The sequence below is a fragment of the Aythya fuligula genome, chromosome 2, assembly GCF_009819795.1.
Source record: "Aythya fuligula isolate bAytFul2 chromosome 2, bAytFul2.pri, whole genome shotgun sequence".
Lineage (NCBI taxonomy): Eukaryota > Metazoa > Chordata > Aves > Anseriformes > Anatidae > Aythya > Aythya fuligula.
In genome coordinates, this window is record NC_045560.1 from 24,070,804 (window position 1) to 24,089,012 (window position 18,209).

Sequence of the window (18,209 nt, forward strand, 5' to 3'; positions counted from 1 at the left end):
AAATTGATAGTTCTTTGTTTAGGAAGACAAAAATCAGTGGTGTATTCTCCTGATTTCTGTTACTCGTCCAGTGTTCCCAGTGAGGGAGTCTCGAGGCATGGAGAAGGAACAAATTATTTGGAAAAGGTATTTGCAGGCACATGATGGGAACAGGCACCAAAGTCCTGAAAATCTTTTTTCCAGTCCCTGGATGAGTGAGGCTGTTGTAGGATAACTGTTAGAAAAGTTTGCTCATTACTGCTGTTTTTAGCACATGAGGATCTCTCCTAAAATCCTTCCAATTTACATGAGATATATGGTTATGCAGTTATGTGAATTATTTTAACTGACTGACAAGCTTGAAAGACAATTATTGTAAATAGTATATCTTTAGTAGGTCACAGATTTCATAGAAATGATTTCTGTTTCTGAGATTGTTGCACTGCCAACATACATTTGTTGAGAGAGAAGAATTTTGCACATACCATTTTCTGATGTATTACAGCAATATTAATATTTATTTGAATGGAAATGTCTGAGTGTTTCTACTACTTTCAGATATAAATTTGAATAAGCAGACTAGGGTTTGCAATGTAAACTGTGGAAGGTTTTCTTAGGCTCCCCTAAAAAATAAATCTCAAGTATGTCACTATACATCTGGGAGTTTCCTTTCCATTTCTTTTTTTCTGAATAACACTAAAATGAAAGACTATTGATGCCCAAGGATGAGTAGTTAATGGAAATGAACAACTTTATTTATTTGTCTTTCATTTAGGTACACCACAATGTATCTTTGCATCTCTCCTGGGTCTTTGGTTGTCAGTATGAAAATCATATTTTATTATTCTTTCATAATAACCACAGCTCTTTTTAGCCAGGTGCTAGATGATAGAAACTACCATGTTCTTTCATTAAGCAACATATTTCAATACTAGGAGAAAAAAATACTTGCAATATGACATCAAGTTATATGATGTGGGCCCACGTATCCTTTTAGGATCGTAAACATACAGCAAACAGTTTCTTCATTTTGTTTTTATTAATTTCTTTGTATTTACCCCACAGGTCTTGCAAGAGCTAAATCAGTTCCCAGCCATACATATTCTAATGAAGTGGTAACCCTATGGTACAGGCCTCCAGATGTCCTTTTGGGATCAACAGAATATTCTACCTGCCTCGATATGTGGTCAGTACAGCATCTTTACTGAGACTGTATTTAGGTGTTTTAGCTCTGATTTTGTTTAGATGTGTAAAACAAATATGTGGCAAGATCAGTGGTATAATTAAAGCTTCAAGTTAAAATAGTATAGCTCATGTGTAGTAATCTCTGTGCGGTTGACTCACTTATTTCCTTAAAGGAATCCCCTCCTGCAACACACAGCTTGGGTACCTAGTGTTGATACACCAGTAGCAGAGCCAGTAGTGCTTTTCAAGAGACTGGATGAGTGGCTGTTGATTGCTGTTCCTTGGCAAACAACTGCTTGCCCTGAATGCATGATACAGTACATGGTGTCTAATACTATATTAGCAAAACCAGCTAAAAAGCATGGTGGCTAGAGCATTGCAGTTGTGACTGAATTGCCCAATTTTGCCATGTCTGTCAGATCTTCCCAGCTGTAGCAAGGACAGACCCAGGATACTCTGGGTGCAAAAATACAGCCTCTCTTCTTAATCTGATCTACTAGTTATCAGTAAATCAGTATGTGACACGTTGCTGGAAAACTTTTGTTCAAACCTACAGGTTTTGTTTAGACCTGTGGGTTTGAAAGAACAGTTTGCGTAAAGAATATGATACCTTGCTTTTAATAACATCGTTTAATCCTGTATTGAACGAAGGAGGTGTGTGTGGTTTTTTGACTGTCAGAGACCAAGGTGAAGGTTCTTTGTTTATCCTGTTGGTTTTGAGGTCACAAACCTCTTTAATCTGTACACATTCTGTTGTTAGTGAGAACATCAACTTTGTTGTTAGAAGCAATGCACTCTGATTCAAGAAACGGAAATCTGGAAGAAGAATATTATTTATTTACCAGGAATAATTGAAGAATATTATGTATTTACCAAGAAAGTCTCCTGTTGTGGAATAAGTTAATTTGTTTTGAATGTATATTTAATCTTCAGATATTACAGAACTCTATTTTACTTTATTGTAAGGAAAAAATATGTACTGAACGAGTTTCAAAAAAAAGTATAATGATTTGTTTTGTAGCTTGGTGAAGTACCTTTGTTTAATCTGTGTAGCCTAAATTTAGAATTACGATTATTGTAAAATCTAGAGGTAACGGCAAAATAAGATAAAAAAGATCATATGTATTTCAGAAAGGCTTTAACAGTGGGTAAATAATATTTGTTGAGGTAATCTTGAACTATTTAGTAGTACTGAAACCAGTGATCACGCAGGAGTATTTTCTTTGTTGAGAAAAGAAACTAAGTATGACGAGCTTGTGTTTGTTCCTGTAGGTGAGGTCAGAGATTGTGGAATGAAAAGCTCTACTTCCCTGGAAATCTCATCTAGTTTTGCCCTAAAGCACTAGAAGTATTGACTCCTAGAGGCAGGCGTTAGAAGTAGCAGGATTGTTTCAGTTGAGGAGGGGTTACAGCAAATAAATAATAGAATATCTAATGCTGAAGAGGACATTTAATATAACTGGGCTTCTAGCTGCAGGGTTGGTTTATCAAGAGGCAGGAAAGGGAGCAAACATCTCCAAATGTGAACCTTGTGATACTGCAACTGCAGAGAGGCAAAGGCAGCCTGTATCTACTGTCTGGTTTTCTTCAAGTCACTCTCTACCTCCTAGATCTAAAATCACATTTCCCTGCATCTCAGCTTCTCATCTGTGCTAAAACTGTCCTGTTTTCCCAAAGATCAGTTCAACCTGATGTCTTCACAGACTGCATGCAATCTCTGCATCCCATCTGCTCCTGACGTTTTGCAGTCATCCCAGATACACCTCTGATATTCTCAGCAACAAGCTCGACTTGCTTAGGGTAATAGGAGGTAGACATAAATAGTTCTTTCTGCTCATCTTCTTATAGCTCAGTCAGCATGTGCTCAGTTTTTCAGTCACAAATCTTTTTGTATATGTGTATGTGTATGTCTGAACTTCTGAAATACAAATACAATGACAGAAAATGTGGAAACCACTTTAAAAAAATAATTAAATGCTTTAACAGAGTAAACTACTCTATAAGTCCTGACATATTTTTTTAGGCAAAATAGACATTACATTTTTTTTTTTTGCTGTTGTTAACTTTTCACAAAAATAATTACACTTAGCAATTAAGGCTTTTTTTTTTTTTCTTTTTTTTTTTAACTAAACAAAAGATTTTTAAACATTTTTGATTCTCACTGAAGCTTCTTCCATGGAGAAAAGTAGTTCACTCAAAAGTTTAACAGCTCAAAAATAGATCTGTTATCATTCCTGCCAATAACCAGTTTTGTAAAAGAGCTACTAAAAGGTCCAGTCAAACTATGTGGTATTACTAAGATAGAGATCAAATTGTCATGCAGATAATTAAAAGCATTTTAAACTTACTATAAATGCAGACTGACATTGCCTTTGTGATCCTATGGGCAGCAGGGAACATCAAGGAAGGACTCTAAATGCCGCTTCAGGAATGAAGGTCATTTTTTTGTAAGGACTTTCAAAATTAGGCAAGAAAACTATAGAAGAACATAATAATTGAATCAACAATATCAACATCAACAATATCAATAAATGATGTCCTCTTGTACAGAACACTTCATATAGGTCTGAAAAAGATCCAGGTGCTCAGGGACAGAGGGCAGTGAGTTTTGTTTCAAATGCAAAATTAAGTTGTACTTCATTAGATTTGTATCACTGATGAAAGATTCTGCTGCCCCATACAAACTGGTGAACTATGGAAACATTAGAAAAAAACAAACTAGTAGTGCAGTTTCTTTCACATGGTAGGAATTTATGTAAAGGCTGAGATACTGCCATGTCAGAAGTCAGGTTAGAACAAATGTATATTGTATGTGACAAAAGAGCTTTAGGTTTTTACTTCTATGCTTTGCTGGGTTGTCTGCAACACCTCTTCCAGAGTGGTGGCGAGAGGTGTCGTTCTGTCTTCAGGCCACTGATGCTTGTTTGGCACATCTCGCAGGGAGCTCTGCTGAAGCTCTGGCAGTCTTGGGGTTTTATTCATATAACAGTTGTACATAGCTGGGCCGTAATTACATTAAAACTGCTTAGCGATATCCCAGAGTGGGAGGAAGGGAGAGACATGGAGAAACCTATCTTCCATCAGATAAAAAGATAATTTGGTAATTTGTTATCAAAAGTGTGTTTGTAGCATTAGCATTTTTATGCAATTACTGGCATTATGTCCTTATGGCAGATACTGTGTGCTCTCACGTGTCCTTATTGATAATCTACATTATGACAAAATGAGGCAGCCACTTCACTAAATATTTAAATAACGTTGAGGCACAAAGCACAGCTGTTTTTTCCATTTAGGAAAAAAAATACACAACAGGGTCTTTGCTGTAGGCGTGATAAATGACATTTCATGGTGGTTCCCAAGGAATGGAAAGTGGGGCTCCTATTGAGTAGAAGACCAGCTGCATGAAAAAAAAGAGTCCAAATATTAACCACTGGACAGCGGCTAGGAAGCAGGTGGCAGAGGCTGCAGGCTATTTTTACACTTCATTTGCCGGTGTAGGGCATTAGTAACTAAAAGCTAATGATCCACATACAGTATTACATTCTCCTGCTTTCTTTTTAAATAGCCACTGGCAATAAAATAATATTAATGAAGACATACATGCATTAGTGGTGTCAGAATAGTGATGGAAATCAATGCAGTGGGCTTTGTGATTTACTGCTGACAGCATTTGATACAGTGGCATTGTGTGAATGTGTTCCGCTACCTAAGACTGCATCAAAGAGTTGTGATAACCTTTGATATGCTTTTTTTTTTTTTTTTTTTCCTCCTCTTGATGAGGACTTACTAGTAGCTTATGAAAATGGCTTTGCATTGCCTCTGGTGTAACTTTTCCTAATCCTTGAATTTTACAGTCCTTTGAAAGTCAATCTAAGGAAAATAAGCTTCAATAGATAAAGGGCTTATAAATTACTAAAAACCATAAATAGGTAATACAGAAACATAGGGAAAATCCCAGAATGAACCTATTCTGTTTGTTCCTTACAGAAGGAGTTTAGTATAAGTAAATGAAGTAATTTTAACAGGTTATTAAATCATTTTTGGTTCTGGTAATGCATGTACTGCTACATCTGGGTTCCTTAGATCAGGAAGTCACTAGGGATGTTTTATTTTGAAGTGCAGCTGGCTATAAACTGTGTTTGCTAACAGCTGGCAATTTTTGCATATCCTGTTTTTCTTTTAAAAAATACACTCTTAGTCACAATTCAGGTAATCTGGCCACGCTATTTTTTAAATTCAGTCCTATTAACTAATCACTCTTACTAACATCAGCTGTGTTTAGTGCTGTGAAAGAAATTGCTTATAACTAGGCCGGTCAAATGTTATGAAATTGCTTATTAAATCACTGTTATTTAACTTTGTAACATCTGGATTGATAGGCAAAGTCTTAATTCTGACCTATATCTAGGGAAAACTATTCACATGAAGTTTTTCCATTCTATTGTTAGAAAAATAAATGCTGTTTTTCAGGTACGTGGCACTTTTCACAAATAGCTTGCTCTGAGTATAGATTTGAGTGTTCCTTGTAATTCCATGCGTGCTTTCATGAATATTTGACCAATGAAGACCTATGACAGTAATTAAGTTATTTATTATATAAAAATGAATCTTGTGTTAGACACAGGTGCACCAAATTATGTTTTTACACAGGGGAGGTTACAAAGGCATCTTTATCCCATATCTGCTGTAAACAGTTTGCAGTGAAACAAATCTGAGAGTACGAGTCCCCATGCACACTGAAGAAATACTGCTTGGGGCCCAGGAGAGAAAACAGTGTAGGATAAATTAGTTCTTTTGCCTTTAATGTTCGTTATGATTATGACTTCCACTCCAAAGAAATGCTAATCTTCAGGATTAGGATATTAAGGTGAGGGTATTGTGGTAACTGTCAGGGTATTGTTAATTAAACTTCTCTCATTGTCAGTGATCTCTTCAAAAGTTTTTTGAGCTGAATTAGCTTTTGATTGGAAAATTCTCATGGGGTCTTATTCATAGAAAGACCGTGTGTGAGGAAACAATTTTTGTCTCTAGGAAAGGCATTTCAGTTCCTGTCTAAAAATTACTTTTATCCATTTGAAACGTGAGATTTACTATCATTTTCACACAGCTAAAAATATGTAGCATATGTGTGTGAGGAAAGTACTCCATAAGAAGTATCTGGATCCATGAGAGAAAAAGAAAACCAGGAAGAATGTGTTGAACAGGAAAATACCTTATGGCAGGATGTTGTTTAAGTTCAAAAGTGATTTTCTTGATTTATTTTATTTTGCATTCTTCTTTTACAGAGGAAATAAGTCTAATTGAAAGATCGTAGCAAAAAATAATTATGTACAATTTAATCCTTCATGAATATAGTATTTCTTAATATAGAAATTGAAAGTTTCTATGCAGAAGATTGTGTGACAAAAACACTTTCCAGAGCTTTTATTTCTAGTAGTTTGGAGATGCAGGCAAGAACATGAGCACCCTATTCATTTGTAATTACAGTTGGTTCAAGAAATACCGTGAACTACCATACTTTTGAGGAATTTATTTTTCATTCATTGTATCTGCTTTCTGTGGAAATTTTAATATTGTTCTTTGTCATTATGGAAGGGAAATTTTGCTTCACTCATTACAATTCTCACATGGGAAGTAATTCATTTGCCTTATGCCCCCATTTTTTGCTCAGACTGTATCTCTCGTGGTATATTGCTTTTCACATATCAGATAAGCAGTCACAAAAGATGAAGTCCAACCAAGTTCAGTATCCATGGCATTTACAAGAGGCAATGAGCACTAACTGGATCACAGAAGATTCCATCTAGACATACGCAAGTACTTAACTGTGCAGGTGACAGAGCATTGGCGCAGATTGTTCAGAGAGGTGGTGAAGTTCTTGGAGATCCTTGAAGATCTTCAGAAGCTGCCTGGACACGCTGGGCACCCTGCTCTGGGTGGCCCTGCTTGAGCGGTGAGCTTGGATCAGATGGCCTCCAGAGGTTCCTTCCAAACTTGGCCTTTCTGGGATTCCATTCTGTTCTGGCAGTGTGCCATCACAAAACAAAATCAGGTTTTGGTCAATTAAAGACACAGAAGTCCCTTGCTCTTCATTCCTTTCTCCCCAGAGTTTGTTGTCATAGTTCTGTTCGTAAGCAGGATCATATAGGAATGTAACTTTTTTTCTGAATAAATCTGACAAGATAAAAGCCTCCTCTGTGCCCTTCAAACATGGATGTTAACAGGTGGATTTAATGGAAGAAGTTCCACCATTGCTTCTGTGATGAGTCCATAAAACCAAGCAGGCTTCTTTTATTTTTTTTTTAATCATTTTTATTTTTTATTATTTTTATTTATTTTTTATTATGGTATATTTAGCAGTGCAATCTGCATGAATTTGGGAAAGTTTGTATGAAAATTCTGCTGTTACTCTGTATTTCAGAAATCTTATCAGGAGGAATTCTGGAAGCAGTTACTTGCCTTTCATAAAATGCTTTCCTCATCCAAACTTTTCACACTGAAACAGCCTTCACAACCAGATACAAATCTTATCTGAAGAGCAAATATACAACTTTGCAATGAAGAATATGCTAGATGTCATCACCTGCAATGAGCCTGTTGGAAAGCATTGCAAATCTGTTCAGGGCAAAAAGTTCAACAGTTATTAACATATATAGTAAGTGTTCCTCGAGTTTCCACTCAGGCTTTCTATAATTTCCATTTAAGTATAAAATAAATTTCAGTTTGGAAACAATTCCTCATTCCAAAGTGTGTCTGTAGTCTCTTTTACAAATCCATCAGGAAAAAAATGGAATATTAACTGAAGGGGAAAAAATAAAAAATCTTACAGATTGTGCCTCACCAGAGCTTTTATGTTATTTTCTTGTAGTATTCAACTACAAATAGGCTGTAGATTCTTCTTGTTGCAATAAGGATCTTTGTTGCAAAGAGACATGAATGGAAATTCTTGAACCCAAAATATAAAGCCAATCTCCCAGTAAAGAAGTTAATTTTAAGAGAATAAGTTCTTGAATTATAAAAGTTGTGCTGAAAAAAAAAAAAAAAAAAAAAAAGGAAGAAAAAAATGAAAGCAGTTTTGTGAGGCATCTAACTTAACTTTTACAGGCTCATTTACTATGTCAGTTCAAATGCAAAAGTAACTCATTTAGCTCTGCTATTAACTCTTACTCCTTATAAGGCTGTTCAGTGACAGCTGGAGTCCCAGCAAATTAGGCAGGACAATAGAAGAGCAATATTAGATGGTATGGCCACATATGGTCTCATCAATACATCAATAGGTTTAGTCATGCTTTTTGTCATCAGAGGGGAAGCCACACATTTCAACATTAAATGGCTGTCACGTTTACTTTGCAAGGTTATCCCATGCAGTTCCATTGGGAAGATCTCTGAAAAAAAGTCTCAGAATTAGCAGCATTTGGCTTATTTATTGAAAATCAGAAGTCCTGCAAAGAAAGTAGGAAAACTTGATTGAAGGTACTGAAAGCCATTAGGCTAATGGTTTTTGTCACACAAATGATTTCTGAAAAGCTGCCTGAAAATGGCATTGTACACTGCTATGTGTACACAAATGATACATAAATAACGGATCCTCAGAGATGCATGCACATTGCAGCCAAGTTAATTGGTTGTAATTCATATTTCAAGATGTAATGTTCACATCGCAGAAACTGTAGATGGGAGTGATCTGTGAGATCATTTTATCCACCCTACTGTTAATGCAAGTCTAGTCCCAGAAGAATATTCCTCAGTGTTCCAGCTTGTCTGGTTTCACGGGACTGCAACCATGGAGTTCCCAGTCCTGTGGGAGACTGGGGTATAGCACAGTTGTTAAGTGTATTTCTCTAACATAGCCTAAAATTTTCATTTCCTAAATGCATTTTCCTATTTCTGGTTATACTGTCTTGGACCTACCTACAGTTCTGGGAACCATTAAAATCCCAATCAATTCTTTCCTGTCCTTCATTTTGCATAGTTTTAAATACAGAGTCATCTTGTTCTCCCTGTCCTTCTTTTAGCCAAGAGTGACATAGTTTTTTAAATTTTTTTTCATTACAAACCAGTTCTGGACTGTAACTAAGCTTTGCTTTTCTCGAAAATCTCTATAACCTGTTTAATGGTGTGTGTGAGGTCTACAAAAACAAGTTAAAGGCCTTGCAGAGGCTTTATTTCTGTTCATGTTCAAAGTGTGTGCATTTAAGTTTTGTGATGCAGGGATCCTACCATATATTTAGTTTCTACTTGCTAAGAGCCTAAGACAAAACTCACGGAGAACTCTAAGGCAACTAAAATACCATTCCAGCCCTTCAAAGTCTTTGTGACATCACAGCTTTCTAGGTATTTCATATCAGTTCGATATCATATTCCTTTTTCCTCCCTCCCCGCCTTTCTTTCTCTTTTTATTCATTTAATCTTTTCACAGGCTTATTCTTCAGTGTGCTGGGTGAGTGCCATAAGCTTTGAAACACAGCATAGTTTTCAAGTGAGCCAAAGTGAACAGCAGGCCCCCAGCTCAAACCTGGAAGCTTGTTTATGTTTCTCTCTTCAACGATTTTAATAACCTTTTCATTTTTTGTAGTAGTTGTTTATCTAACTCCTCATTTCAGCTTATGACTAAATGGAGTACTAGGTTCTACAAGAGTCCAAGCCACATAATAGAATTCTTCTTTCCAAGCAGGAAATTTTTCTTCAGTGGTGGTGTTTGCAGTTCTTGGCTCACACTTGCGTCTGACCCACTAGAAATGGAAAATTTTGCAAATAGATTTTGGGAAAAAAATATGAAACAATCTGGCGAAATCTGCATGTTGCTTGTACAGTATTTCTGGTCAAACTGCTAGCTGTAGTTTCTCTGTAGATAGCAGTACATGCCCTAAAATGATAAACTGGTTTAATCAAATGCCTGCTTTCTGGTTGCAAGAATAGAGCATTAATCCTCTTTTCTTTAGTCTAAATTCAATTGTTTTATTTCTTATCTTGAATAAATGGCTCCTGACTAAAATCTTGAATTTTTCCTTGTCTGAGATCCTGATACTTTGTAAGGATTTGACTAAGACATATTGTGCCTATCTGTGCCTAATGAAGCACTAACCAGAGTGAATGATGAGTGGCAGTTTAATCAATTCCATTCATTCAGTAACCAGTAGCAGCATATGGAACATAAATTTTAACCTTTCTCTTTTATGAACACCTGATTTTTTTCCAGAATTGGACCAGAGCTATGCCTTCCAAAGTTTTCTTCCACTTTTCCAATGGCTAGGGAGAAACTTTGCTTACTGTATCTATGCTTTGGGATGTAGAATTAGAGAATAGTGATGCATGTCTAATTTTCTTTGTCAGGAAATTTGACTATCAGCACTCATTGTCTTGGAACATAAAATTATTTCATTATTTGGTAGTGGTGGAAGCATTCAGAGATGAGTAAAACATGGTTAATCTTCTGATAATCTTCGTTATAATAATTTACTTCAAAAACCAAAGTGAAACCAGATGTTATTGTTGGGATTTTCAGAGTTAAAGGACAGCTCACAATTTAAGGAAAAAGTGGTACTGTAGTTAGCTTTGGGAATTCTTGCTTCATTCAAATATATATTTTGAGTTATTGACTTGGTATTTGTGTTGGGTGAAGACTTTTCATGTGGTTACTTACACAGGTGTGGTTATATGTCATACATAGTAGTTTACTTGTGTAAGTTGTACATACATGGAAAATAGTAATTGAACAAGTGAAAATATATAACTGAATTCTACAATTTGCAATTATTTTTGTTGATGGAACAAAAAACTGTTGAACTCTTTTCATCCAGAAAAGAAGCAAATACAAATTCATAATTACTTTTGCTTCTTGGATGTGGGAACTCCACAGGTAATCTGAAATCTGGGTTAAAGTCCTGCAGAAACTTTCCTCAAATCTTAAGAAGCCATTAATCTGTTCTTTGCGCTGTGTAGTTTTTTTCCCCTGATTTGCCAGTGGCTTTAAATGAGTGGGGTGAGGGAACCCGTGTGAAGTAGCTTTTGTAGAAACTAGGGAAAGGAGCTGTAACAAGGTGGCTGTCGCGGTGGTGAGAGGAGGGAGCCTGTGGCTGCAAGCCCATACCAGGAGTCATCAGCATACGGGCAGTAGCTTAGTTCAGTGGCTGTGAGCAACTACATTCCCTTTTTACTCATTTTTTCCCCAGACTTTGTCTCCATTCCAATCCCTTCCAGTGCGCCTCTGTGCTGCAATCCATCCCTGTTCGGCTGCTCCCAAGGGTGCTCTCTCAGTGCCATTCCCATATCCACAGAATTTATTTGGGAGTGTGAGTGTGCTGCCTGGGAAGCACTCATACAGACAGGAATCTGCTGCTATACCTTTATTGGTGTCAACAGCTACTCATCCATATTCCTCCTATCTCTACACTTAGCTTTCAAACACCTGAAATGTGAACTAATCACTTTGTATATTATTTTTCACAGCATTGATTTAAAAAGTAATAATAATAAAATACATTATTTAAATATTGGTGATGGAGATAAAAGCATTGTTGATAACTGTTTAATCTAAGATAAATCCTTCTAAAGGTGCATGCTTTCTTTTTTTCCCTCTGTAGGGGAGTGGGATGTATCTTTGTAGAAATGATTCAAGGGGTCGCCGCTTTTCCAGGAATGAAGGACATTCAAGATCAACTTGAAAGGATATTTCTGGTGAGTTCTGTACTGCTGAAGTAATATACCTAAGACAACGAAGATTGATTGGTAAATGTTCATATATGTCTTTGTGTTTTATTTTTTAATTAAGTTGCTGACAGAGCCAAGGACAGAAGCCTAGTGCACTAACGAGGTGCAGTTTGTGTATTCTTGAGGACTATGTAGTAAGTTCAGATCTTGTGCAATATTATTTTTTTCAGTAAATGTTTTTCAAGTAATTCACAGATGGGTTTTTATACAGTTACGAAAAAAAAAAGTTTCCCAATGTAAGTTAGTGGAAATTGAGCCAGTTTGCTCGCTTTGCAAATGATCAAAAATTAGAACTTGGTTGCCCTTTTAATGTTATACTAATGTAATGTCAATGGGAAGTATCCTTCTGTGAGATAGACATATAAAAGGAATATAATATATAAGGAATACAGGGATGATGTTCGTGTTTGTAGGGAGAAAATTTGTGTGGCCAAAGCCCAACTAGAGTTGAAGCTGGCCATGTCTGTGGGAGACAATTAAAAAGTTTTTTTTAGATATGTGAACAGAAAAAGGAGGACCAAAGAAAACATAGGTCCACTACTTGATGGGGAAGGTCTCCTCACAGACAATGACATAGGCAAGGCAGAGACATTAAATGCCTTCTTCGCCTCTGTCTTCAACTCTGATGATGGGCTTCGGGACCCAGGATGCCCTGAGCTAGAGGACCATGATGATGGGAATGACAAACTCTCAACTGACCCTGAACGTGTGTGGGATTTGCTGCTCTGCCTGGATCCATACAAGTCCATGGGTCTGGATGGGATTCATCCCAGGGTGCTTAAAGAGCTGGCTGATGTCATCATGGTACCTCTCTCAATTATTTTTCAATGATCTTGGGAATCTGGAGAGGTCCCAGTAGACTGGAAGCTGGCAAATGTTGTGCCAATTTTCAAGAAGGGTAAGAAAGAAGACCCTATCAATTACAGGCCTGTCAGTCTCACGTCAGTGCCTGGTAAAATTATGGAGATGATTCTTGAAGTTATTGAGGTGCACCTGGGGGACAATGCTGTCATTGGTCCCAGCCAACATGGGTTCATGAGGGGTAAGTCCTGCCTAACAAATTTTATTTCCTTTTATGACAAGATCATCCATCTAGTCAATCAAGGGAAACCAGCTGATGTGACCTTTTGGACTTCAGTAAGGCTTTTGACACGGTTTCCCATAGGATCCTACAAAATGTCCAGTGTACAACTTAACAAAAACATCATACAATGGCTGAGCAATTGGCTGACAGGCAGGGCTCAAAGGGTTGTGGTAAATGGGGCCACATCTGGCTGGCAGATGGTCACTAGTGGGGTCCCTCAAGGCTCCATTTTAGGGTCAGTCCTCTTCAATGTTTTTATAAATGATTTGGATGTAGAACTAGAAGGTGTTTTGAGCAAATTTGCCAACAACACCAAACTTGGAGGAGTTGTGGACTCAGATGAGGGTGGTAAGGCCTTGGAGAGAGACCTGGACAGATTGGAGAGCTGGGCGATCACCAACCTCATGAAGTTTAACAAGAGCAAGTGCCGGGTCCTGCACCTGGGAGAGGGCAACCATGGCAATACGTACAGACTGGGCAACGAGATGCTGGAGAGCAGCCCCGCAGAGAGGGATCTGGGGGTTGTGGTTGACAGCCAAGTTGACTATGAGCCAGCAGTGTGCCCTGGCAGCCAGGAGGGCCAACCATATCCTGGGGTGCATCAAGCACGGCATTGTTAGCTGGTCGAGGGAGGTGATTGTCCCACTCTACTCTGTGCTGGTGCGGCCTCACCTCGAGTACTGTGTGCAGTTCTGGGCACGACAGTACAAAAAGGACATTAAACTGTTGGAGAGTGTCCAGAGGAGGGCGACGAAGATGGTGAAGGGACTAGAGGGGAAGATGTATGAGAAGTGGCTGAGGTCACTGGGCCTGTTCAGCTTGGAGAAGAGGAGGCTGAGGGGGGACATCATTGCAGTCTACAACTTCCTCATGAGGGGGAGTGGAGAGGCAGGTGACCTATTCTCTGCAAACACCAGTGATAGGACCTGTGTGAATGGTGTTAAGCTGAGGCAGGGGAAGTTTAGGCTTGACATCAGGAAGAGGTTCTTCACTGAGAGAGTGGTTGCACACTGGAACAGGCTCCCCCGTGAAGTAGTCACTGCACCGAGCCTGTCTGAATTTAAAAAGCAATTGGATTGTGCACTTAGTAACATGGTCTAAACTTTTGGATAGACCTGTGTGGTGCCAGGAGTTGGACTTGATGATCCTTATGGGTCCCTTCCAACTTGGGATATTATGTGACTCTATGATTCTATGAAAAGGAAAAGCAAGATAGAAAATGAGGTGAGAAACAGAATGGGAAATCAGAAATCATTATTATATTGAAGTTCAAAGGGAGTCTTTGGCTGCTGTTTCTGCAGACTAGTTGGGCCCTTCATAAGGTGTGGATAACAATATAAGTGGATTACATGAAGTATTCTAAGAGCAGCTTCTTCTTTCAACCTGTCAATCTCTGTTTTGATTCTGACCAAAAATTTAGGAGGGAAGCATGAATACACCCTTGCTTTTATAGATTAATCCATCGTAAGCCATTGATTTCAAATGCAGAGGATTTATTTGAGATTCTTTTTTAGCCCATGAGAAGGAAAAAAAAATCTTTCATATTGTGTTTATAAAATTTACATTCTTCATTTCATACAGACTTGCTTGTATTATCTCTCTTTTGTGGGGACATCAATGAATTTATTAATTTATTTTAGGAGATACTAAAAAAACAAACAACTCTATAAAGCAAGACCTCAATTGATTGAGATATAAAAATGTCTCATTTTACATAAAATATTTTGTTACTCTGTCCACTTGGCTAATACTGTGAAAAGTTCTCTGCTAAAGAAAAACAGCCATGCTGCAACGTACCCAACAGGAAACTGTTGTGAAGGGTTTCTGTGACATGTCAAATTGCTTTTTTGGTTTGCCAGCTTGTGTATTTGAAGCTAGCAACTACTGGGCCAGTTTTAGAGTTCTGCTTTTTAAAAATTATTATGCTTCTCACTTATTGGGATGAAATTTCCTCCCAGGATGAGTTTTGAGGCCTGCCAATTTATTAATTTTGTTTTCAAACTGCAGCTGCAAATACTGAGAACAGTGTTGAAATAGCAAGAGATAATTTACTGATCTTGTTTCTTTAATTTGATCTTTTACAAACCTTAGAAGAAAAAGATAAAACTTTGTACTGAAGAGTTTTATGATCTGTTGTAAATCAGAGTTAATTTTAAAATCCCAATTAATTAGGCTTTCTAATGGAAGAGCCTAGTTATCCTTAGCTAAATAGTTTCAGTGAATGCCTTCCTAATATACTCTAAGCATCATTAAGAATTTAAGTTATCTATTTAAAAGTTATAAAACTAAGGATTATTCTTGTTTGCTTTTGTACTTGAACAGAAGGATTAAATTCATCCATTCTCCAGTGAATCATGTACAGTATGGTAGTTAATAGCCCTGAAGTACAAAATTAATCAGGTTGTTACACAAGATAACTAATACAATTAGCTTCCCCACAGTGAACACTTACACAGCTGTGAAAGGACCAGATCAACCAATTAAAGATTTTTCCCATAAAGTCTTCCTGTAGTTCACCTTTTCAGCGTCCATGTGTTTTTCTCATAACGAAGGGTAGTCTTTGAAAATGGTGCATCAGCACTTCTTTTGGTCTCTTGCCCTCTCCTAATGGTACCATTTGCAACAAAAGGTGCATTAATCTGTCTCATATCTCTTGCCACTGCTACCAGTTATGGTTAACAGTGACTTCCATAGCCCTTAAGAATCCAGGCTGCTGATCAGGACTTATATGGGACCTGTTACTTTGTACTAGGAAAAGTTACAATATCATAAGAAATAATATTCAGGAAAACTGAACATAATTTAATGTAACAGTTTAAAATTCCTAATTGTCGGTTGTTTTCCTATTGTATAATTCTCCATTGTTATGTAAATAAAATTAAAATATATTGTGTGCTATTTCAGTGATTATCAAGCACAAGTCAGAGAGATTCTGTAAATACTTTTGCATATCTCTGCGGTAGGCATTCCTTACATATCTACGTAGCAAGAGTAGATCCCATGCAGCACAGCACATACATTTCTTCCTGGTTATGACTGATGTTTGTTTATGTTTAACAATGGCTTAATTAAGTGATGGTATATAATAGATTAGGGAAAGAGGTTGATCTTTCAGTTATCTTAAAGAACTTATCTATTTGAGCATGTTTCCTGACTTTTGATTTATAAACCAGCATCTGTTCTCTGAAACAGAACAGCACAAAAGAGGCACTGACACTATGAACAAGCAAGCTGCAAGTTGTTATTGTCACAGTTTGGATCTAATAATAAGAACTCTTTTTCCCACATATAGTTAAAAGTGTGAATATTTAAAAACAAAACAAAACAAAACTGTATTTACTAAATATCACAGAGTCATACAATGGTTTGGGTTGGAAGGGACCTTAAAGATCACCTAGTTTCAACCTCACTGCCATGGGCAGGCATGCCACCCACTAGATCAGGTTGCCCAGGACCTCATCCAGCCTGCCTTGAACACCTCCAGGGATTCTCTGGGCAACCTGTTCCAGTGCCTCACCATCCTCTGAGTGAAGAATTTCCTCCTAAAGGGAATAAAAGAGAAAGCACACATTTGTGTTGCATTTTCAAAGAGCTTTAACAGTGAATAAAATGTCTTAATGCAGAGGTGATTTGGCTTAAGTATACTGTTTCATCTTTACTCATACTTTTTTCCCACTTATTGGGACTCAGGTTACTTCCTGGATAGAACTGCATCGTACAAAATGAGAGAGAAATTTGTAATTACAGTATGTAAAAGGTAACAAATCTTTTGCCTCGAAGTATAACATTAGTGATGTTTCGTTTTCGTTCCCTATGTGTATTCCAGCATAAGTGAGAAGATCAGAAAACTGTTTCTTTTGCCATTTTCTCAGATAAGTGGCTTGAACTTTTGTTGCAAGGTGCCAGATCTGTTGGACCAACAATCTGATAATCTCAGCACCACTGTTTAGTCTTGTAATATGTGCCTAGGAACCATGAAGCTTCATTCAGGCACTTGTGAACAGTGAAACCATTCTGGCCTGGTAACAGAAAAAACTGGGAGGCAATCTGTTGGATCAAATAAAGCTGCACAAAACTGGGAAATGTTATTGGGCTTCTGATACAGAGTAGCTAAGTTCTTTATCAACAGTTTTTCCCTTTTGATCATTTATCATGCATTTCTGTAAATGCAAAGAGAGATTTCTTGTATCAAGGAGAACCTGCCGTTGCAAATATGGCTTTAATTATGTCTAGAAGTAAAAGCCACACCAAATGCCTGCACATTAGCCTTACTCCCTGGGGAACTGACAGCTCCTTGGATCTGGTGATGATCAGCAAGAATTAGTCGAGTGTTAAAGCTGCTTACACGGGGAAGCATGTGGTCTGCCTGTGTGTGCCCTACCCTGAGCCACACTGGAAACACCAGCTTGGTTACAGCTCTGGTTTTGATGTAAGGATATGCTTTTACATGCTCTTATACTCGATGCTTTTAACAGATTCAAACCAGATCAGCGTTGAATTGCTTGTGCTAGCTTTGTTTTTCTTTTAGAGATTTTTATTTTATTTATTTATTTATTTATTTTTAAAGTGGGAAGGTATTTCTGTCTCCTCCAATTTTTGTGAGGTTTCTGTGAGCTAGCACAGATCAATGTGAATTTTCCTCTCAGGCTCTGAAGCCCTCCTGATAAGGGAATAATCTGTGTGTTGGCTGAACTTCAGTCTTGGTGCCAGCTACACTAAAAATTACATTGCACTGGGAGAGTAATGCACAAGCAGTTCTCCTGATACTTTGCAGGTCTCTGCACGGGCAGGGCAACGGCACTTAAATGATGTTTTATCTGTAATTGAGCATTCACTCTGCAAACAGGCTTGTTGGATGGGTGCACTATGTGGGAGATTTGTGCCGTAGGTGACAAGGCACAGTGGGGAGCAGAGTTTGCAGCCAGCAGCTCCTCTCCTTCCAGACATGCATATTGCAAAAAAGAGAGAATTCCACTCTGTTACTAGATGCTATTGGTCTGTTGGGTGCTGTAATGCACAGTATTAAAAAGCAATTAAAAGAGAATCATATACATTTGTTGAGCCTAGCAGACTGGTATTCCAAAGGGTGATGCCAAAATTGCTTTCTTCATAGAGCTGTACAGCAAAGACTCACAACAGTTTGTGATTTCAGGTAACTATGAAAAAATTGCATTTTCTTTTTAAGTGGAACTGTAACTATTACGTCTGGTATTGAAGATTTAAAAGGCTAGCATTATATTCTTTAATATAT

General features: G+C 37.6%; 1 protein-coding gene across 6 annotated transcripts in view; it reads left to right on the forward strand.

The window, feature by feature from the left end:
- Positions 1 to 18,209, forward strand: part of CDK14 (cyclin dependent kinase 14) — a 328,926-nt gene that overhangs the window by 186,675 nt on the left and 124,042 nt on the right. For all 6 annotated transcript variants that reach the window (XM_032181404.1, XM_032181407.1, XM_032181405.1 and 3 more), the window contains 2 exons: positions 1,045 to 1,165; positions 11,748 to 11,841. In XM_032181404.1, coding sequence (XP_032037295.1) covers positions 1,045 to 1,165; positions 11,748 to 11,841 — 215 coding nt within the window. The remainder of the gene's footprint in view (positions 1 to 1,044; positions 1,166 to 11,747; positions 11,842 to 18,209) is intronic.